This window comes from Hydra vulgaris, chromosome 12 (genome assembly GCF_038396675.1).
Source record: "Hydra vulgaris chromosome 12, alternate assembly HydraT2T_AEP".
Lineage (NCBI taxonomy): Eukaryota > Metazoa > Cnidaria > Hydrozoa > Anthoathecata > Hydridae > Hydra > Hydra vulgaris.
Window position 1 is genome coordinate 30,945,939 of NC_088931.1, and position 24,062 is coordinate 30,970,000.

Genomic DNA, 24,062 nt, shown 5'->3' on the forward strand with positions numbered 1-24,062 from the left:
TGTTAGTATTAGTATTATACTAATACTAACGACAGTTAGTATAATACTAAAATAAATACAAAAACGTGTCGTTTTACAGGTATGATGAAACACTTATACTTATTACTAGCAGAAAGTAACGTGTAATACGGGTTACGGTCGGTCTGTTACTTAATTTATAGTGACTGTTTTCCACAATTTAAAGTTGCGAAACCTTAACTAATACCCTGTAAGAAAAACGCCTTCAAATTAAAAAATTAAACCATCTATAAAATTAAAATAAATTAATTTACCAATTATTTAACGTTATTTGAGTAATTTACAACGGACATAGGTCATATCAGTGTATGGCAGAACCATTTTCCTAGACATAACTAAGTTCAACACAATACGTTTTTAGTTACTGACACAAAATAATAACACTTCATCATGCCTTAAATTGACGAAAGATTAAAGCTAAATTCTTATTATATTTTTTATAACATGAACTTTAATTAATAAGATTAATATGAAGTGAACGTAAATTATTTATGAGTTATTAATTTTTTGGTATCCCCTTGGTACATTGTTCTTTAAAAAAGGAAATTGTCTTTAAAACGATAAATGCACACAACTAAATAAACTTATTATAAATAACTAAACAATTGAGTACAAATACGTTTCAAACAAAAAAAAGTTGATTTACAATCAAACATGTGTATAACAAATTGTAAAAAATATGTAAACTTTGATCTTTTATATTGCATTAATGCGTCGTATGACAAACCTAAAATAAAAATTGTAACAGATAAGTAGACATAAAAGAAAAACAAAACAAAACAAAAAAAACAACTGGAATACAATTTACCTGCTTTTCGGTAGCCTGTTGTCATACTTAAACTGCTGTCATGATGCAACTTGTCGGTGTTGTTTTACGACGTTATTTCACGTTGGCTTTTAGTAAACTTTAGTTAAATTTAAAAGACATAACAATAGATTTAAAATATTTTAATTAAAAAGCAAAAAAACAAATACTTCAAAGAGCCAAACTAAAAACATTAAAGATAAAAAATCAAATAGATAAATTGCATTTATATAGCTAAATAGTCTTGGCTTATAGTAAATTTTAAAAGCAGTGTTTTCAATAAATTAAACTACCAATTAATTATTTTTAACAAATAGAATGTAGCATCATATTATGATGATTGGGTAGTGAATCAATTTAACTATATTTAAGTTTAATTGGTGAAAAACAAATAAAATTTCAATTAAAAAAGATAAAAACAAACCAAATATACAACAATATATTATAAAAAGAAATTACAAATTAAAAAAAAAAAAATTAAAAAATTAAAAAAAATAAAAATAAGTCACCGAAGAAAAAACGGCAACAAAAAAGTTATAAATATCTTCACTGATAGAAGACATTTACAACCTTTTGGTTACTGTTTTTTCTTCGGTGTCTCCCAACACCCCGGTATGGATGAGCCCTCCATTTGAAGGATGGCTTATCCATACCGCCATTACTTTGCCAAGGACCTCTCCGAGAGAGGCCCTGGGTGTTGGGAGTGATATCTTTGGTATTCCTCAAATGTTAATGACTCTAAAATTACAAATAGAAGGATATAAAAAATTAAAAAATATTTACAATTTTTTAAAATCAAAATATAAAGCATAACCTCACCATTTTCACAGGATGAAGGGGACGCTAAAAATAAATTAAAAAAAAGTAAATTAAAAAGAATTAAACTTGTGAGAAATTTAATTTTAATAAGAATATGAGTAAAATGCAAGCAGTTTAAAAATGTCATATTTATATTAAATAATTCTTTCACCTATTGCACATATTTCTCCGTAAAAAGTATATAAAATTTAAAACACAGCCCTACCAGTTATGCTTCTACCAGACACTAAAGACAAAATATACTTCAGAATAATTGATAAAATTATATTTACATATAAATAAATATATAACTATAATTTTTTTTACCTATTCCCCTCATTTCTTCCATGAAGTTGTCTAAAGTAAGAAAAAAGATAACTGAAGGTAAAACTAATAAAAACTAAACTAAAATTAACTATAAACTAAACCAAAAAACTAAAATAAACTTTAAATTTTAATATCTGTACCTCAGAAGACAAAGGTCGGTTTTTTGTGAAAATGAGTTATGTATGAGACCTTTTTAGTTTTTCAGTATCTACATAGGTATAAAGACTGTTTTCCTGCAACAATGTGAAACAAAGTTTGGTCAATATAAAGGGTCTGGTGTCCCCACAATGTTCAAAGGAAAAACGTCTGTAGTTCAGAAATGACTTTTCACTTTTTTATTTAACTTTTTATTTTTGTCAAAATTATAATTCATGTGCCTCAAGACAAATTAAATAAGACAAATTAAATAAAATATAAATTTAACCATCATGAATAAAAAAGCCAATAAAGACTAATTATTTTACTATTTACTCTCTCCTGGACAATTTCTAAAATGTGACAACTGACTTGGACTACTGAGTATGCAGATATAAATGTTTTATTTAATTATACCAATCACATAATTTATACTTAGTTTTTTTTCCAACTCTCCTAAAAGAAAAAAGAAAATAAAGCTTAAGTACTTGAAGTTTTAAAATTCCACTTACAGTACAAATAAACAAATTCCTATTAACAGTTATCTAATAGCAAAAACACTGATTTATTTCAGTCTTCAATTCTGTGTCTAAACAATAAAACCACTTAAATGTATAGACGTTAAAATATCTACTTAACTTTTTAAAAATAAATTCACTAAACTAATAAAACTAATACCTTTATTAGCTCTCTCTTGATCAACTAAAGAAAATAAATTTTAATTAAACTAACTTGATGCAAAATAATAAGAAGCTGTCTTACTGAGAATTTTAAATTTCATCTCTATTATTAACAATATAATTTTAAGTATTACCTAAGTTCTTGGGCTTCTTTTATAAAATTATAAAAACCTACTGTTTTACTTTTCAGTCAACAACAATATTTTAAAAAACATTTTAGCTACTTTATTAAAAAAAAAAAATTATTTTAAACATACTACCCCTCTCTTCATTGTTGTCAACTAAACAGAAAAACAAACAAACAACTGATAGTAAATTTTCCCTTTGGTAGTAGGTTATTAAATAGATTAAATAGATCAAAGATCTATAATCTGCTCTAACAGTCTACAACCTTATCATTAAACTATAACTATTTTCTACAACCTGGTGTAATTTAACATATATATATTTTTTCAAATGACAAAAATTATTAAAGTACATTATATAAACATAGAACAAATGTAGTGATAGTGGATTTAATCCAAAAATAGAAAGAACCTTTAGAAAAAAATTTCCAACTTACATTTTTTTATCTACATTTATCTATAATAAAATATGAATTAACGAGTTACCATTATTTAAAGTTGATCCAGAAGCAACTAAAATAAATTATCAAATAAAAAGTTTATTTATATAATCTTGACGATAATGTTGAAATAAACAATATTTATTGCTTGAAAAGTTAAGTAACAAATGTAATTCAAGTATATTAAAATAAATGTACAAAGTTACCTGTTGTGGCTGGTGCAACTGAAGTTATAACTAAATAAAAAAATATTAAATAAAAAAGCTATTTTATCTATCTTATCTATTTTATCCTGATGATTATGTTTAAATAAACAATATTTATTGATTCTTTTTAAAATAAAATAAAAGACATTACTATTTGCTGTAAAATTTATTTGCACCAACTGATGATGCTACCACACTTTTTAAAATAAAATAAAAAACATTACTATTTGCTGTAAAACTATTTGCACCAACTGATGATGCTACCACACCTTAATGACAAAATTTATTAAAATATTTAAAACATATTCAATGCTTTAAAAGAATATTCAAAAGAAGTTTTTAAATCTACAAAATCTAAGTCCTTACTGAGTTCTACCTGTCTGTCTAAGAATAAAAATTGAGATAAAATTATATACAATAAAATTGCTAATGCTACATTTGTACTCAAATAAAATCTAAATGATAAAACTTACTTAAGTCGCTGTCAGCTAGCCTGTCTAAAAAAAAATTTGTATTCTCATTAATCCTAATCTATAATCTATAAATAAACTTATTAATATAAACGATAAATAAACTTGAACTAATATAAACTATAAATAAACTACTATATACTATATAAACTAATATAAACTATAAATAAACTAATATAACTATGTTACTAATATAAACTATAAGTAAACTACTATACATTATATACTTACTAAAAAGGCCTTCAGCTCCGTTTAACTGCTCTAAGAAATGAAAAATACTTGCTTAAATTGATCTAAAAAGACTGAAGACAAAACTGAAACACTTTACAAAAAAAGAAACATTGTACTAAAAAAAAATTTTTTACCAGTCATTTTAGTTTTAACTTTTTCTTAAAAAAAAAACAAAAAAATAAAAACTACGAACAACAAACAAATTTTAGTTTTTAAATAATGAACAACATCAGTTCCTCTTGAAACTAAAAATTTATCAGCTCTAATCGGCTGGAAGACCTTGTGGAGTAAAGAAACGCTTTTAGAAAAGCCTAGAAAGTTCTTTATTAAAAAAGAAAGTGAAACGACACTAACACTATTAAATTACAGTATTCATATTAAGATATCATATATAAGAAGATTAGATAAATTACAGTATTCATGTTTAGATAGTACTAAAAAAACTATTTTACCAGAAATTTTATTTCTAACTTCTAAAAAATGAAAACAGGCTATAAAAATTAGAAAAATAAAAACAACCAACAACAAACAAACGATTATTTAAATTTTCTATTTTAAACAATGAACAACATCAATTTTTTTTGAAAATAATAATATATCAGCTCTAATTTGCTTGCTGACCTTATTCGAAAGACCGCATGGAATATATAACCGCGCATTCAAAAGTCTAGAAACTACTTAAAAACAAATGGTGTATTTTACAGAACACAGAACCGTCATTAACAACACGAACATTAGGCGTAACTATGCGCACTATTCATTAGCGTATTAATATTTAGATAAGTGTTTCATCATACCTGTGAAACGACACGCCTTGTTTTTGTCGATTTGTGCATCCTTATGCACAGCATGATGTAATTACGATGATTTTTAAAGCCTGTTTACACTGAAGTTTTGATTTTTAGGTGACTGAAATAATGAAAATACCGATATAAGGCCGATTTATACAGAATTTTCTTTTTCAGTCTTGAAATTGAATTTTTCTGTTGATATTAAGTAAAATCATTAAGCGTGGGGGAGGGGTTTTTTTAATAAGTCTAGGGTGGGTGGGAAAACTTTCCAAAAATTAATAAACGCCCTACCTCCGCCCTTGTATTAAGGACTCAAGAGTACACTTTTAAAATTTGAAAAATCTGAAAATCATTAAATATATTATACTGAATGATTTTAAGATTTAATAAGCATTGTTTATGAATTGCTGATCAGATTGTTTTTTAAAAAGTGGTGTGGGAGATTATGCCTACTTAAAAAATAGGCCTTAAGCAGGGTGATGCTTACTTTTTATGGTTTTTACATTCCTAGGTTTTAATCTGCGCAATTTTTTGTCATAAAATCATGTAATTACATAAGTATGAACATACGAAAGTTAGATTTTTTAACTTACCCGGAAGAATTTTTCAACCCACTCTTTCTATTTAAAAAGTTAAATAGTAAATTTACTATTTAATTCTTTAAATAGTAAAGTTAAAAAATTCTTCTGGGTTTCAATAAAAAATGTGAGAGCGCTTTCAATTTTTTTTTTTGTATATAAAAAAGTTTAATGTTCAGTTTCAATTGGTGACCTAGTCACGAAATTTTTTTTTTTGCGCTTTTAACACGTCTCAAACATAGATTTTTTTAATGTTAGTTTACGTCTTAATTTGTTACACTTTAAAGTGTAACAAATTGAGACGTAAACTGAGATTTTTTTTTTTCATTTAAAAAATTTCATTTTTTTTTTTTATTTACGTCTCAATTTTTTACACTTTAAAGTGTCTCAATTTATTAACTTTAAAGTGTAACAAATTGAGACGTAAATTGAGATTTTTTTTTTTCATTTAAAAAAAAAAAAGACTTAATGTAACGTAAAAAATTTATACTTCTGACGTATTTTAATTGCGTTAACGTAATTAAAATACGCCAATTAAATACATTTAAGAATTAAAACGTTTTAATTTTTAAATGTTTTACGTTACGTTACTTCCGATTGGTTATACTTTTAAAGGTAATAAGTACCTTAGATTGCTTAACCGTACAGTTAGTTATTTTAACTTTCAAAGGTACTTTTTTTTTTGTTTTTCATTACGCTACTTTTAAAACTGTAAAAGTTGTATTTACCTTTAAAAAGTATTTATTTTAAAAAACCCACAAGCGTGGGTTAATTTTTTTAAATGCTTTTTTAATTACAATAGTTTTGACAAGCGTGTTATTGCGTTTTCAAAAATCAAATACAAATATCAAATATATAAATAATATTGTTAATGAGACAATTTTTTTAAATACCGTAACTCATGATCATGAGTTACGGTATTTAACAATGCGTTTGTCGAGACATTTGTAACTAAAAAATATTTTTTTTAAACTGCTAACTATTATCGTTTATTTTATTTTTAAAATAGATTCGTCTTAATGAGTTAATTTTTTTTTTTGTAACTCATTTGTCGCGAAAAAAAAAAAAAGTTTCGATTCGTAAAGTTACGTTTCAATTATTTTGTTTTAACTTATAAAAGTGCAATTTTTAAAAAGTGTACACTGAAACGTAACTAAACGTTAAAAGAAATCTATATTTGAGACGTATTTTAACTACGTCTCATATCTAGATTTTGCTACGTTACGTTACGTTTTTTTTTTTTTGGTCATAAATAATACAAGCGTAATACTTTACGAGTTTTTATAAACCTACAAGCAAAAATGTGTATAAAATTTTAACCTTTCTTATGAAGACTTACAGTATCATTTCCATTGATTCGCTTAAGCCAATAGTGTGTATAGTTTGCACTAACTGTGCAATATCTGTCTTCACTCTCTGACTCACTTCACTTAATTCCCTCTCTCTACATAGTTCTCTATATATAGTTCTCTATATAGAGTTTTATATATGGTTCTTGATATATAGGGGAAAGGCGCCTATGATGGCATAGCGCCTATGATGGCATACCGGTCATATTTCCATTAAAATTGGTTTTGGTAAAAAAATGATTAGACCTACATGACTATACTGACTTTACATTAGTTTTAGTGAAAAAGCGTCCCTTGTGCACAAGTATTGTTTTTATAATCAACAAAAATCGATTTTGGGATGTGCTGTTGTAGTTTTATTTCCTTCATATATTTAAGATTGTGATTTTACTATTAACTGTGCAGAAATGAAATTTTCATGCATAATATATTTAAGTTTTGTGCATTTAGTGGAATAGTTACTTTAATTTTATATTTTGAACAAAGCCGACACAGCTTGTTTTAATGAAAATGATGACTTTTACCCATGATGGCATACTGACGAGTTGGGGGTGTTGAAATATTGACGAGTTGGGAAAACCTCTTTTTTTGTAAGGAAAACTTATTTTTAAGTAAAGTTAAAAGAAAGCGATGCTCCAAAATTTTTTTTTGGTCCAAAAAATACGTAAAACGAAATATATCATATGCGCATGCGCAAAATTTTACAATGCTGGTGTGTAGCATGAAATGGTAAATTCGGATGGTTTCGAGTAATTTCTGACTTTTCTAAGGGAAGACTCTAAGGTTAAATGAAATCATTAAGTTACCCTCGATCCTAACTAGCCCCATCCTCCCCTATGCCATCATAGGAGCAGTGGTTGCCTATGATGGCATACTTGTGCTTTTTTTTACAATAAGAATAACTTATAAAAAAAATAAAACTGATAAAAACTCCCAGGGTAATTATTGTTCTAGATGTAACAAGGAATGTATCCATATCAAAACTTTTATTATTGGTCTTCAGGATACTGAATAATGAAGCTTCAAAGTTAAGTATGCCATCATAGGCGCCTTTCCTTTAATAGGGATCTCTAAGTGTTACGTATCATTAGTTCAAAATGTTACGTGTTGTTACGTAACATTTTTCACGTAGCGTTACGTTACAATGTTACGTCTCGGTTACGTAAAAATGACGGACATTTTGCAACGTATTGTAACCTGGCTTTGTTACGTAACGAAACTTTAAAATGTTATAGGGGTAGGGTGTGTTAAGTCATCACCACTATAGCTACCTCTAATACTAACATACACCTCTCATATAGGTTAATGGTTTGGTATAAAATTATAATCACTTTTTATTTTTTAAAATTTCTAATTTCTCTTTAAAAACTTTTTATGAAAAAGATGTTCAGTTTCATGCTGGTAAAGTGGTGATTTGGCACCCCCTTCGTCCACCCTATACACCTGATGGTTAGAATTTAACATAAATTTGTAGCCCACTCTTACACCTATCTTTTAATACCAATATATTTGTATTTTGATGAGAATTGACAAAGTTATGACAGTTTAAGTGAAGGAAAACATAATTTTGGCCACAGTTTCTTCAACAAATCCATATATCGAAAAATCGGTACTTAAACTTTTTTTGTCATAACTTTTGAACAAATGACTCGCTTTTGATAATTTTTTTTTCAAATTAAAATATTGTATTGATCTTCTTTCCATAGATATAGTATGGTATTCAAACAGTTTGAAAGTTTTATCCACGTACCTATTTTGGTGTATTTTTTCACTGTGAAACTCCATTAAAAAGATGTTGTTTTAGAATTTCATTTATTTATTACCTTAATAAAAAAAAATTTTTTACTTACTAAATTTACAAAGTTTAACATATATGTTTGGCATATGTTCCAGTAACTATTAAACATGTAGTAACTATTCCATTGAGACATTGTTTGTATTTTTAAAATGATCAAAATTTAGAGAGTTTTGTTTCTGTTAGTGATGGTAATAACTGCTTTGAAGTTGCTAAAAAAGTTGTTTTACTCAGAAACATTCAAAAAAACCAAACAGGCAAATGTTGTTATGGATTAAAATTTAAAGCTTTTTAATCGCTTTTACAGATCCACTCTTTTCATTGATTTTTCTATATTTTATGCAAGCAAAATGACTGATGTTAACAAAGTTTACCCGCTGTCAGATATAGATATCAAGTGCTTACAAATAAATGCAAAAATAGCTTTATTGTTATGCATCAGCTGCATTTTTAAATCTTTCATATTTTTTTGACTTTGATTTAAAATTCTACGCTTGTAATAACAATAATATCATAATATACATAATAATAACTTATACTTACAATACTTATACTTATAAATACTTATAATACTTAACTTATACTTACAATACTGATAAAATATTTATTAATATAAACTTTTGCATTCAAACTTTAATTATAAAACTTCAATTTAACTTGATTACTTTAACATAAATAACGATATCTAAAAGAAGATTATAGTTATTATATAGATCATCACGATATGCTTATTTATTATAACTGAGTTATAATCCGCGGTGCTATGTGATAAGACCGTAAAGACTTCTTGGGACACCTAAATAAAATTAAAATAATAATAATAATAAAAAAAAAGTCAAACAACGTTTTTTTTTTCTATAACTTAATTTTAAAATGTTTAGATAAAAATACTAAGTTCCAAGTTAAAGGAACAAAAATAAGTCCCATATGACATGTATCCTATGTATATCTTGTATTTTGCAGCATGTTTAAGAATATTTCTGCTTGGTGCACTCTGACTGTTGACAATATTTGCATACTGATATGATTAAAAGTGACTTTAACAACCAGAATGTATTTTTGATAAATATTAGGTTGCAGCTGATATTTCAGCTTCAGCTTTAAACTTCAGCTTCAGATTAAAGCTGAAGCTGATCAAGTCAATTTAATGAGCTCGATTGCTTATAGTACAAGATAATCATATTTTTAAAATATATTATATTAAAAAAACATGTAGGAAACTATTCAAAAAAAATGTCAATACTTTATCAGACCGATTGTTCCAGATACGTCGTTACATTCCAAAAGAATTTTCCAGAAAACCAAGGTCTTTATTAGATATTAAAAAATAGAAAGCAACTGAACTTGGACTTTTTCTCATATAGACTAGGCCAGTTGTTTTAAAGGAGCTGATTAAGCCAAAAATTTATTCAAACTTTTTATATCTTTCAGATGCAGTTCTAATTTTTATTTTTATTTTGCTTGTAGGTTACGAACTTATTTTGTGCAGTTACTTGGTGAACTTTATGGTAAGGATCAACTAGTTTACATTGTCCATTCTTTAATACACATAGGAGATGATGCAGTTAAATTTAAGGTATTTGATTGACGTCGCTCATTAAAATATGAAAATTTTTAGGTAAATTAAAAAAGCTTGTTCAATCCCGCAGGGTTGCTTAAATAATCTATTTATGTATATATAGAGGGGGGGAGGGGTATTGCCTTCTACATCCCCCTGTTCCTACGTCAGTATTAATATCTTCTGTAGAATCCCATTAACTCCTACCCTAGATAAGTCGTAATTTTATTAAGTCGGACGGATTTTCAATTTCCCTTGAACGTTCTCTATAAACTTACTACAAAATCATCCGCTAAAGTTGCACCCTAGTTAAGTCGAAGCATTCGCTTACTCATACTGTTTTTGGAGTTCTTTCGGCAAAAAACTTTGCCTAACTAGGACTTATATTTTGAATTGCATATAAGTGCGAATAATTACAAAACTTCCAATACTTCAATATATATTCTAAACTTTGAATGCTCGGAAATAAAAAATCTTTGCGTCAAGTATAATTGAACATTTTCACCGATATCTTCGATTCTGTGAAGTTTCGATTAAATTCTATTTATTAATGATCAATATATTACAAATTCACAAACATCAATTAAAATTAGATAAGTCTCAAAAATAGATAGTCTCAAATTCTCGATAAGTCAAACATTTTCAATAATTGCGATATAACGAGAGCTTCGCTTAATTCGTGCATATGCTAAGTCGGATAATATATACATACTCCTTAAGAGACCGAGTTAACGGAATTTTACTGCATATATAATCATTAAATGTACCTATGTTGCTACAAGTTTACAACATTTAGGAATACTTAGTCACTAACTGTTAGTGATAGTGATTGCATTGTACATTATACAGGTTGATATGGAAACTTCGTCCGGAACTTCCCAGCAAGCGAGTTCTTCAGTGTCTAAAGACAGAAGACAGCCGCAACATAATCTGACACAACATTATGTAAGGCTTAGAGAAAGTCTAGAGGTTCCCAAGGAAGACAAGAAAAGAAGAAGCGTGATTTGCTTCAATCAGGCCGTGATCCTACACAATGCAAGCAGCTGTTTAATAATGAACATATTAATAATGTCGTTGAAAAAGCAACTGTTCTTGATTCAAACCCAGTGTTAATTGACAAAAATAATTTTCTGTAGAATATTGCCATGTCAAATACAGTCTCCTTAAGTCCTCAACAACATAAGCAATCAGACTTTACCATTAGCAAATTGCCCGTAAAAACTATAACAGACTGCACGTCAGAACCCGCTGCAAAAGTTACTGAATAAAATATAAATGATGTATATAAAGGACTAACAACAGATGATGCTAACTCAAGTTATCTTAACAATAAACATCAGTGTACCGAAACAACTAAATTGATTTTTAAATGGCTTCCTGACAGTGCACAGCGTAATCAAAGAATAACATTAGTAAATAATAACATGATTCAGCCAAACCATACTTTTTTGGATAATACGGTAAAGGACTTACCGTATTATCCAAAAAGAGTGTACCAACAGTTGATTTCAGATAATAAGTATGTACAAAGACGTTGGATCACCGCAAGAGTTGAGGACAATTATATCGCAGCACTTTACTGTAATGCATGCAGGGCATTTTCGAGAGAAGATTCTAATTTTACTCTTGGGTTTAAAAAGTTCTCACACATATACCGAAGAACCAAAGATCATGAAGAATCTAAATCACATAACGCTGCTGTAATTGCACTATTAATTTGTACAACAGAGAAAGATATAAGCTCTTTAATTAACAAAGGTCTAGTTGAATAGCAGAAAGCGCAAGTGAAAATAAACACATCGAAGTATTTAAACGAATTTTTGTAGCAGTTATTTCATTGGGAAGCAAGCCTTTCTATACAGAGGTAATCTGAGTGAATCTCTCTAAAGTTTGCACAATAAATCTATTGATCACAGAAACTTTTTGGAACAAACATTGCTGATAGAAGAGTTCAACGTTCCACTTAATAACCACATAGAAAAAGCTATTCAGTCAAAGGAGGAAAGAATGTTTGATACAAAAAGGAAAGGAAAGCTCACGTGGACGTGGAGGCTTGGTAACAATGTTGTCAAAGACCACAATTAACAATATTCTAGCTGCTATTTCAAACTTGATAAAGAATTATTTAGTCAAGGAAATTGGTAATAAGAAATTCAGTGTTCAAATGGATGGTAGTCAAGATATGTCGGTGATTGATCGAGAGACGATATTCTTGCGGTATGTACATGGAGGGGACGTGAAAATTATTATTATTTTTTTTTGTTCTTTATTACAATATTTATGATACAGATACAAAAATATATAAAAAAAGAAAATTTAACAAGTCAAGATATCGTTAAGAAATAAAGAATAAAAATAAATATAAAGAACGCGGATACTCAAATAAGACCATCAGGTGTTGTCACAGAGAAACCGCTATGGAAAAAATTAGAACGTTTTTTTTTTGTTTTTTTTTTAATGGTTATTTCATTTTGTTATGGTGTTTACGGCTTGCATCAATCAAGTTACTATGTCTTCCGAACAGTTGACAATGATGTCCATAATTTACTAAACAAATCACTTACGCACACTGAATCTAATTTGTCGAAAATAATCACTGAATCTTATTTATTGCTATATATTATTCACTATATATCACTCAATATAATCAATACAATTTCATTTCCAGACTGAATATAATGCATTTCCAGATTGTTCAAAAAGTTGTGCAAAAGGACCTAGATAGCCATACGATGGTTATCGCTGTGTGTTAAACTAAATTACCAAATTTCCGTTTACGCTTTTGACAACAACAAAAAAAACCCGCCAAGCTACTGCCAAATATATAAATTAACGTTTACGCTTCTGAAGACAAAAACGCTAAACCACTACCAAAGGATGGTTCACCTCCAAACGTAGCCGACGTACATATATTGGCAGATACGCATACATCCATTATTTTTTATTTTCTTTTTCTTATATATATTTTTAATATATATATTTTTTTATTATTATTATTATTTTTCAATATTTTTATTCGTGTTATTTACTTATTTTTGTTTAATTTTTTTTATTACAAAATTAAATTTAATAATGAAAGTATATAAATTTCGTTATATAATATTATAAATTAAAATAAAAGTAAACATACAAAATTTCAATAAAAGAGTTCTAAAACTTAAAAACTAAAACAGGCTAAATAATTTACTAAAACAAAACATGTTAAATAATTGCTTGTGGATAAAAAAACAAACCAAAAAAATAAATAAAAAAGAATATACATTAAATATATACATATATATATATAGATAAGGGATTTTCAAAAATTTTAAAGTAGATTAGTATATTTTCAGTTGAAAAAATGAGTTTTTTAAGACTTTGTTTAAAATAATCAAAATTACATTCTTGAGAAAAATCTTTAGAAGTATTTAGAACTATACTATTCCATAAAAATGGTAATTATTCCATAAAAATTCCAGAAATGAAATAAAAAATTTTCCAAAATTAGTTTGAGAAAATGGTTGGCGAAATAAATTATTGTTCTTAAAATATATTTATTTCTATCTCTTTGTAAATACAAGTTACGAAAAGAAACGGGTGATAGGTGGGTTTTGCATTTATACATAAAACAAAGAATATTAAAAAAATTTAATTCATATATATTAAGTGCTTTCATATCATATAAAAGAGGCTTGGCGTGAGCAAAACGGTCCTTGAAATTTATAAGGCGTGCTACATTCTTCTGTCGCCGATAGAGAGGTTTAAGTTTACTTTTATAAGTGCTACCCCAAACAATGTTTGCATAGTTAAAATGGCAATAAATTTGCGAATAATTTAATAAGAACGGTCTAAAATCCCTATACTCTTTGAAACTTTATTGCACAAGTTAGCAATGTGGCTTTTCCATTTAAGATTTTCATCAATATACACACCTAAAAATCTTGTCACTAGAACTCTTTTAATAATTATGTTATCGACACAAAGAAAAGGTAAGTTGCTAGGCAGCTGGTGCTTTTTACCATAAGGATGAAAAAGAATCCACTTAGTTTTATCAATATTTAATGATAGTTTGTTTAATCTAAACCATTCGGAAATTTTGACTAGTTTAATGTTGCTAAAAAGTGTAAAAATGTTTTTATGAGAAAGAAATAAGTTAGAATCATCAGCAAACATAATTGTCATTAGGTTTGAAGCTTTTGGTAGATCATTAATATATATTAGAAATAGGAGGAGTTCTAATATGGATCCTATAGGAACTCCACATGAAATATTTAACAAATTAGATGATACGTTATCATCCGCATAAACAAATTGTTTCCGATTATTTAGGTAACTTTTAAGCCAAATTAATATACTTCCAGTAATTCTTTACCACTCCACCTTTTTAAAAAAAATTTTGTGATCGATAATATCAAAAGCTTTTGCCAAGTCAATGAAAACACCTAAAGTAATTTGAGAATTTTCAAATGAGTCAGATATATTTCTTGTAAATTGTAGAATAGCATGTTCAGTGGAATTGTTTTTTTGGAATCCATATTGATTGCTGTATAATAAATTAATTATGATAGTTATAAAAAATTACTGATGCAACAGATGCAGGATTATACCAATTATTGAAATCAGAGCTTGAACGCAATCGTTTAAAAATGGAAAGAATTGTGGGTGAATTCTTTGATGGAGCAGCAAACATGCGTGATGAACAGGGCTACAGAATTGGAATCGGAGTCGTGGACATTTTTAGCGGAGTTGGAGTCGCTAAGCAAAATTACGACTTCGACTCCAATCGTAAAACTCCTCGGTATTGCATGTGCTTGTACAAAATATTTAACCTTCAAAGGACTTTTCATATATTAGACAAAAAAAAAACTTTTTAATTAACGCGTTATATTTTTTAAAGAATTCAAAAAATTTTTCAAAAATTTTGCTTTGGAGTCGGAGTCAGAGTTGGAGTCAGAGTCGTAGTCATACTCTGAAAATTTCAACAATTGGAGTTGGAATCGGTACTTTTTCTTTTACAACTCCACAGCCTTGGTGGTGAATATCATGGAGTCCAACGTTACATTAACAACGTTTCACCAAATGCTGTATACATGCGGTGTTACGCGCAAGGCCTGAATTTGTCCACAACGGATATTGTGGAAAATATACTAGCTGTCAAAAAATTTTTTTTTTTTAGAGACATTTATTCATTATTTTCAAACATTTTACAACGTTCTTGTTTTACAACTTTTATTAATAAAATTTAAAAAAAAATTATTAATGACAGGAGCAGTAGAAGGCAGAAGTCTTGTCATCAAGCCCCTGTAGTAAGCGTAAAATATTTTTTACAAAGTTCTCATTGTATAAACTTACAAACTCTCGTTATATAAAACAAGTTAATGCATAATTACAACAAGAATACGACAAATTGCAAAAATTAAATAAATACATACAGTAAGAAATATTACAAGATTTTCTTTTCCACTTAAAAATACAAAAATATATTTGCGTCTGTTAATTCAAGTAAATACTGTTTAACTATATTTTTAAAACAATTAATTGAAGTTATACTTTTCATACTCTATTTTCCGGAGTAACAACTTGAAGTGGGCGTATTTATGCACATTCCATATAATTCTACTGGCTTGTTTTTGCTTAATATATATTTTTTAATGCTTAAGGGCAAGTACTTGCCCAAGCAATATTACAGTAGCTTATGAAGCTATGGATAAAAGAGTAATATAAATCTATTAAACATTTTTTACTTAGTAGGTGTTTTGTTTTATGCATAATGCCTATAGCTTTAAAAATTTTGTTTTCAACTAGATTATGTTTTTACTAATTAGGATGTTCATCAAATATTATTCCTAAGATTTTAAGCGATGAAACTCTGTTTACTACATTGTTATTTAATATTAGCTGAGGAAGTTGCAGTGGCAAGTCATCGGATTTAGTTTGGTGAAGAAATAAAATGTATTTAGTTTTACTGATATTCAAAGAGAGTTTGTTTGATTTAAACCAGTCATTAGGGTTTTCCAGCTCACGATTTACTGTAAAGAAAATTGTTTTTATATTGGAATGGGTATAAAAAAAGATTAGTGTCATGAGCAAAAAGAACAAAATTAAGTATGTTTAAAGATAGGTAGATATCATTTACATAAATCAGAAATAGTAAGGGTCCAAAAATAGAGCCTTGAGGAACTCCGCAGCTTATTGTTTCTTACTTTGTACACGTTGAATCGTAAGATACTCCTTGTTTTCTATTTTTACGATCAACAGTGTCAAAAGCTTTTGACAAGTTAATGAACAAGACGAGAGTATAACTTTTTTTAGCAAACCCATCCAGAATTTGACTGGCTAAATCAGTTACTGCATGATGTGTTGAATGCCCTTTTCGGAAACCAATCTGTTTGCTGTATAAGATATTATGTTTTTCAAGATAACTATACAGTCTGTTATACATAATACGCTCAAGCAACTTTAAAAAACAAGAAAGGATAGATATAGGTCTGTAGTTAGATGGAATAGAATCGTCGCCATTTTTGTATACAGGGACTACTCTTGCTATTTTTAATTGACAAGGAAAAATACCAGTTGTTATTGAAAGATTGAAAATAAACAAAAGAGGTAATTTAATAACATCAAAAACAGCTTTTAGAACATTAACATTAATATCATCAAACTCGGTACTTTTGTTTATTTTAAGCGCATTAAAGGATGCCTGAAGTTCATTTAGAGACAGTTCCGACTCATGCATTACATAGTGTGTTTTTTTTAAATAGGATTGGAATGTTTTATTTCCAGGAGTTATATCTGCTGCTAATTTTTTCCCTATGTTTATAAAAAATTTGTTGAAGTTTTCAGCTATTTCTTATCAAATATTTGTTTATTCAAGTTTAGCTTTAATCTATTTGGAATAGTGATGTTCTTTTGCAATTATTTTTTCCCTGTAACTTCTATGATTACTTCCCATGTCTTTTTACTATTTCCTATTGAATGTTCTAAGAGGTTAGAATAATAACTTTTTTTTATGTGCTTTTTTATTCTTTCAAAACAATTTTTATACTTTTTGTATTTAATTTCATTGTTATAAGTTTTATTTTTTTAAATGTTTTCATACAACCTTTGTTTTTTTTCTATGGATGATTTTTTAACACCATTTGTCATCCACAGATTATCAAAGTTTTTGGAATTAGTTTTTTTTTTTAATTTTTGGAAAGGATCTTTCGTATTGTTTAGAAAACAACCGTAAAAATAAGTCGTATGCATCATTAACATCATTGCACTCATTTAAAAGATTCCAATCAATTTCTGTTAATAATTCTCGAAATTTTATAATAGATTGGTTGTTTATTTGTCTTAGATATGTTGCAAATAAATTTTTAGATTCAGGAATTAATGAGTAGTTGATAAGAAAATTTGGAAAATGATCGCTGATATCAGTTTTTAATATTCCACTTTTGATTTGGAAAGTCATGGCAATATTAGTGATGAGGGGTCGTTCATAAAGTACGTACGGAGGGAGGGGGAGGGGGAGGAGGTTCAATTTGAAAGTACGTACTTCGATTTTCTAATTTATCACAATTAACCAGCTAATCAATAGAAAAGTTACATTCTAACTAAAGATTCTAGTTTGCCAACATAAAAAGATGTATGGTATATGGAGTTGAGGGTATAGTTTACCTCTATACACACACATGTATGGGCGCCCTCAGAATTTTTTGATGTTCCAGATAGGACACTTTAAACATCGTACAAACTCATAACTTAAGTTTGTTTATACCTATGCCAAATGAGGAGACCTTGCAAAATATCGGGATGGCGGCGGCCTGTGAACAAAAAACCTTAAAACACTTACCCTCCCCTGCCCATATGTGAGGGCACTAATGTAGTAAAATTTTTAACTTTACCATCTAAAACTAAGTTTAAATTTATTGACAGATTTTAATTTTCGTAGAAAAATATTGTAAATTACAAAAATTATGACCATGCAAATTTTCCGACCCCCAAAATGAGAGGGGTGTAAATTTTGCATGGTTATAACTTTTTTGTAATTTACAATATTTTTCTACAAAAATTAAAATCTGTCGATAAACTTAAATTTAGTTTTAGATGGTAAAGTTAAAAACTTTGCTACATATTTCCCTCACGTTTGGGCAGGGAAGGGGGAGGCAAACGTTTTAGGGCTTTTTGTTCTCAGGCCTCCGCCATCCAAATTTTTTGCAAGGTAACCTCATTTGGCATATTAAAAAACTTAAACTTGCACGATGTGTGAAATTGTTCTATCTCGAACATCAAAAAATCCTAAGGGGGCCCATGCACACATGCCACCCCTTATATACTGGCCCAGAATAAGACCTAAGGGCCGTGGTTGATGGGACGGAGTCCCCCCCCAAAAAAAAACGTGTGAATGGCGTCTCAAAATCTTCCAAATTTGACTGCTAGGTTTTGCTAAAATAAAAAGCTTCTTAAATTAGCAAAAGGGCACAAAATTTGCTGTTGCCCCCTCCCACTGGGTTTTACCCTTTGTTTTCAATATTACTGATCTCACGTAAGACTCGTTTTTTATTTACTAAAGAGGGGTGCCTGAAAAAAACGTCCACCTTAAGTATAATTTATTTACATTTGATTCGTTATTAAAACAAATAAAAGGCTTACTTGGATTTTACCGGGAATCGAAACTGGATCTCCGTCGACTATTTCCGCCACACTAACCTCTCGCCTAAATTCACACTTTCCTGTCGACGTACTTTAAATTTATTTAAATTATTATTTGTATATATACTTGACGTTTTTAAAATGCGCAAACAAAGGGCTTTGGGGTCGTATAAAGCATCTAAGGTACCCTCCGTCTTTTTTTTTTTAAATAAACTTTTTTATTGAGAAAAAAAATAAAGGAGGGATGGGGGGGAGATATTTAAGGGGGGGGGGCGACCCTAATGCTATCAATAATTGAAGAAGTATTGCGTGTTACGCGCGTTGGTTTGTTAACTACAGGTATTAAACTGTTCTGAAGTAGAGTATTTAAAAACCGTTTAGCGTAGGAATCATTATTTATTTTTAAAGTTATTTTTTAGGATTCAAAATTTTTACTCATACTCCTGATGTTCAAATTTAATAATGAAATATTGAATAATGAAGAGTTTAAATAACTTGAGGCATCACTTATATTAAAATAAACAGTACCTATTGAAAAGTTATTAAAGTAATTCACGTCAGGGTCAAAGTCATTTGTTAAAAGTATCGTGTTTTCTCTAGTAGATATATCAAAAACATTCAAAATATTATTTTCCGCCATTTAAAAAAAAATATGTGTATATGTATACCTTTAAATATTCATTTAAAAAACTTTTTAATTTTGATTTGATTTATTATTACTAAATTTAAGTAAAGAGTTTTTTGAAATAATAACTTTATCATACCTAAGATAAATATTATATCATACCAAATCATACCTAAGATAAACATTTTCTCCATCGGATCGCCTTTTCTTCATTTCCGCCAATAACTTTTTTCTTATATCCACAGTTTCACGGGAAAAGTCTTCGTTCACATACACGTTAGTTCCGTTAAGCTTATATGATTCTTTCAGAACTTTTATCCTGTCTTTATACGTCAGCAAATTAATAACAATTGTTCTGGAGCGTCCATTTCTTTTTAATCCTGTTCGATGAGCCCGCTCTACATCTATTCGAATTAACCCTAATTTATTTTCAAAAAGCGATTGAATTTTTTCTTCGGTTCCATTCCAGCTTTCTTTTTCAGTTTCCAACAATCCATCAATTCTCAGATCTTTTTTGAAGCCTTCAACAAAAGCTACTGAAAGTGAAAATGACAGAGATTTTCAGAAATTTGAACGTTGTGTTGGGTCTTGTAAAAAATGTTTAAAATGTTGCCTTAGTATTTTATACAAATATCCTTAAATGTAACTGCTTACGAATATCTATTAATACTTTCATTCTTACAAGTGAGCTGTGAACGGGCATTTAGTAAATTAAAAAAAAAATGCATCGTGTTATTATTATTATCATTGTCTACATAATTATCATGTATACTTCATGCATAAGTAAAGTGACATACTGAGTTATATTGTAAGCCTGAATGATCTTAAAGATCATTTAGACTTATAAATGTTTAAATTGAACTTTTGAAGAGTACTGTTATTTTACCTACTCATATTCAAATTAAAAAAACCTTCATATGAATGTGTGATATACCTTATAATAGGTAAATACCCCCAACCCAACCCATTTTCTACCCTTTTCCCGATCTTAATCCCTTTCCAGTAGGATTTGAAGCCTCAATCCGCACTTGAATACTAAAAATAGCAACAATAACAACAATAACGAAAATGTAGGCATTATTCACGTTGATTTATTACACATTGTACCGTAAAAGCAACATAAGACATTTTTATTTAATGTTTTAAAATTAGCAATTTAACTTTGTACTGCGCTTGTGCTCTTAATTATTTGCAACTGACGCATTACAAATGTGCTTATTACGTTTCATTACAATATTCATTACATTACCTTTCCATGGTTTCATTAATTGAATTAATTATATAATTTGACACTTTTGTTAATTAAATAATTTTACACTTTTAACATCAACATTAACATTGCATATCACCATAGCCTACCTGGTTCGAAGGAATTGCAGCCGAAATTTTCCGCCTCCATCTCGTACAATTCGGTATCAAAAGAAGAATTTTCAGAAATATTCTCATCCTTTTCGCTGATAAGTTCAGCAGTTTAACAACTTATCCAAATGCAAAGTCATTTTGATTTAATATGTTCAAAATTTATTTTACTGATTAAAAGCGTGAGGTATTTACGATATATATGTAATATATATATATACGGTATTAAATCTTTTAACTCAAATTGTGTAACCTATACGCACCTAAACTGTTCGGTGGTGTCCTGTAAACAAAATCTATTAATTCAACAAGAATAGTCAGTGAAAGAGGCAGGGTTTCCAAAAACCTAAAATTTTGCTACTTAAATAATTATCAATAAAATGTAAGTTTGCTTAATTCTTACTATTTGTGCAATTATTACTAGTATTGCAATTGTGACGCTATAAAAGAAAATGTGTTTAAAAAAATTTTCACATTCAGAAGGGGCGGCATTTTTAAATTCTTGGTTAGGGCTAGCAACGTTCCTGTGAAAAGGTCAAACTAGATAATAATTAACTTATAAAAAAATTAATTTCTAAAAATTTTTTTAAAATAACTTTAATATAATAATTAAATCTAAGGAGGCATTTTTAAAAATCGTTTAGTTTTTTCCACGGAGCGAATTAATTCGCACGAAGCGAATAAATTCGTGTCTAATTTTTCGCTGAACCAGAGTTTTAATTTCCACGTAAATTTAGCGTAACTTTTAGCGCGCTTTTTGGAAAACATGTTGATGAAAAGAAGATTGTTGTTAGTTCGAAGAAAATTAATTATTTTAAATATGATGCAAATGAAAAGAGAAAAAAAAAAGAATAAAAAACGATTTTGGGTGAGAAAAGTTTATGCCGAACGCCTACAGAAAGGAGAGTTTCATTTGTTAGTACAGGATTTACGTTTACACGACCAGGAATATTTTTTTAAGTATTTTCGCATGTCTCCAACAACTTACAAAGAGTTGCTTTTGTTCGTAGCACCTGTCATTGTAAAACAGAGAACTACCATGAGAGACCCTGTTAGTCCTAGTGAAAGGTTGGCCGTAACACTTAGATTCCTTGTAACAGGTGATGCTCAGTGTACTATTGCTGCAAGTTACAGAATCAGCGCTTCTACTATCAGTAGGATTATTAGTGAAACGTGTGCTGCTATTTGGAGTTCATTGAAAGAGAGAAACTATCTACACGTTCCATCAGAAAAACAAGAATGGAAAACAATTGCAAAAGAATTTGAAAACATGTGGAATTTTCCGCATGCTATAGGTGCAATAGATGGCAAGCACATTGTTATGCAAGCTCCTCATAATAGCGGATCAGAGTATTTTAACTATAAGAAAACGCATAGCATAGTTCTTCTAGCTGTTTGTAATGCTAAATACGAATTTACTATGGTAGACATTGGTGACTCTGGAAGGCAGAGTGATGGTAGTGTTTTTAATAACTGTAGTCTTGGTTATGCAATTGAAAATAATAAATTGAATATTCCTGATCCAGAAAAAATTGGTAACTCAGATAAAATACTACCGTACGTTTTAGTTGCTGACGATGCTTTTGGTTTAAAAAGGCACATGATGAAACCATATCCCAATCAAAACATTCTTTTAAAACAAAAAATATTTAATTACAGACTTTCAAGAGCCAGAAGGGTTATAGAAAATACATTTGGTATTGCTACATCACGTTTTCGAATTTTTCGCAGACCAATTATTGCTAATCTCGAAAAAGTAATTTTAGTTACACAAGCGATTGTAGCCTTACACAACTTTCTAATGAAAAAAAGGTCAGCAAACAATTATTTCTACTGCCCCACAAATTACACTGATATCGACGGTCCTGCTGGGTTTAGACCAGGTGATTGGAGGCAAGATAATTCATGTTCTTCTGCACTGCAACCACTGTCATCAGGTTCTAACAACTACTCAAAAGATGCAAAGCAAGTTAGAGATGACTTTAAAGAATACTTCAATTCACCAGAAGGTGAACTCAAATGGCAATTAGACTTAGTAAATCATAAAGAAATCGCTTTAAAAAACTGTTAACACGTCAATTCTTATTTTTTTTTAAAAGTTCTAAAGCGTTCTAGAATTTCTGTAAATTTCTATAATTTCCATAAAGTTTCTGGATTTAAATATATGTTAATACTCTTGATAAACATTTAGAAATTCATTTGAATGTTATTACATATAATTTATTATATTTGTATCTGTAACACAGATAAAAATAAGGCATTAGCAAATATAAAATATATAAAAGGAGATTTTAAAAAACATTTAGGTGAAAAGCAAATATAAAATACATAAGTAGATTTAAAAAAATAAATTTAAGGTAAAAAGTCTCCATAGTAAACCATGTAGTTTAAGGTTAGTTGCTATCAACTATTTGTCAAAACATTACGACACTTTATATTCTGATATTTTATTATGACAAAGTTAGTAATGTTAACAACTGTTATGATAAAAAGATTTTTAGAGTAAGTTATAATATAAAATAATATAATATATATATATATATATATATATATATATATATATATATATAATATATATTTATACATTTATGTATATATTTATTATATATATATATAATAATAATAATATAAACCTAATATAAACCTATATATATATAATAATATATACCTAAACACTTTATCGTAAGTGTGTATATATATACATACATGTATGTATATATATATATATATATATATATATATATATATATATATATATATATATATATATATATATATATATGTATATTTATATAACTTATATTATAATTTACTCTAAATTTCTTCATGCTCGCCATACTTCATGTTGAAAAGAAGCGTTCTTATCTTTATCATGGCCCCTCTGTTTTCTTTTATTGGGAGTTCTTTCATAATTGGAATAAGGCTTCGACAAAATAGGGTTGTTTCATCTTCCTCGACATCTTCCATTGACTTTTTTATCATCTTGTCACACTCTACTAATGATTGTGACAATTGTGACAATGACTCATCATTTTGATTTTTGATCGGTGCTTATTTTGGAATGGATGGTCTTGTACAGCTTAATCTTTTTCGATTTTCAGTTATAATTAATTCACTGCTACAACTACTGACACTTGGACTTAATAGTGAAATACT

At 28.4% G+C, this 24,062-nt stretch overlaps 1 protein-coding gene and 1 long non-coding RNA gene across 4 annotated transcripts; one reads left to right on the forward strand and one right to left on the reverse strand.

The window, feature by feature from the left end:
• Window positions 1–593: 593 nt before the first annotated feature.
• Window positions 594–9,117, reverse strand: LOC136088653 (uncharacterized). 3 transcript variants are annotated; one of them, XR_010642362.1, is made up of 8 exons: window positions 3,535–9,117; window positions 3,375–3,401; window positions 2,762–3,044; window positions 2,596–2,672; window positions 1,949–1,978; window positions 1,643–1,868; window positions 827–1,561; window positions 594–745 (listed from the first exon to the last, which is right to left on the reverse strand). It is a non-coding gene; the product is annotated as an uncharacterized LOC136088653 (long non-coding RNA). The 3 variants fall into 3 exon arrangements; XR_010642361.1 differs by having other exon boundaries at window positions 1,949–2,672; XR_010642360.1 differs by having other exon boundaries at window positions 1,949–3,044.
• Window positions 9,118–21,726: 12,609 nt separating this feature from the next.
• Window positions 21,727–22,977, forward strand: LOC136088060 (uncharacterized). The gene has a single exon (XM_065811714.1). The coding sequence runs from the start codon at window positions 21,727–21,729 to the stop codon at window positions 22,975–22,977; it is 1,251 nt and encodes a 416-aa protein (XP_065667786.1).
• Window positions 22,978–24,062: the final 1,085 nt, after the last annotated feature.

Bases quoted from the DNA above. Each gene is read 5' to 3' on its own strand.
- LOC136088060 (XM_065811714.1), top strand. From the start codon at position 21,727: ATGATGCAAATGAAAAGAGAAAAAAAAAAGAATAAAAAACGATTTTGG.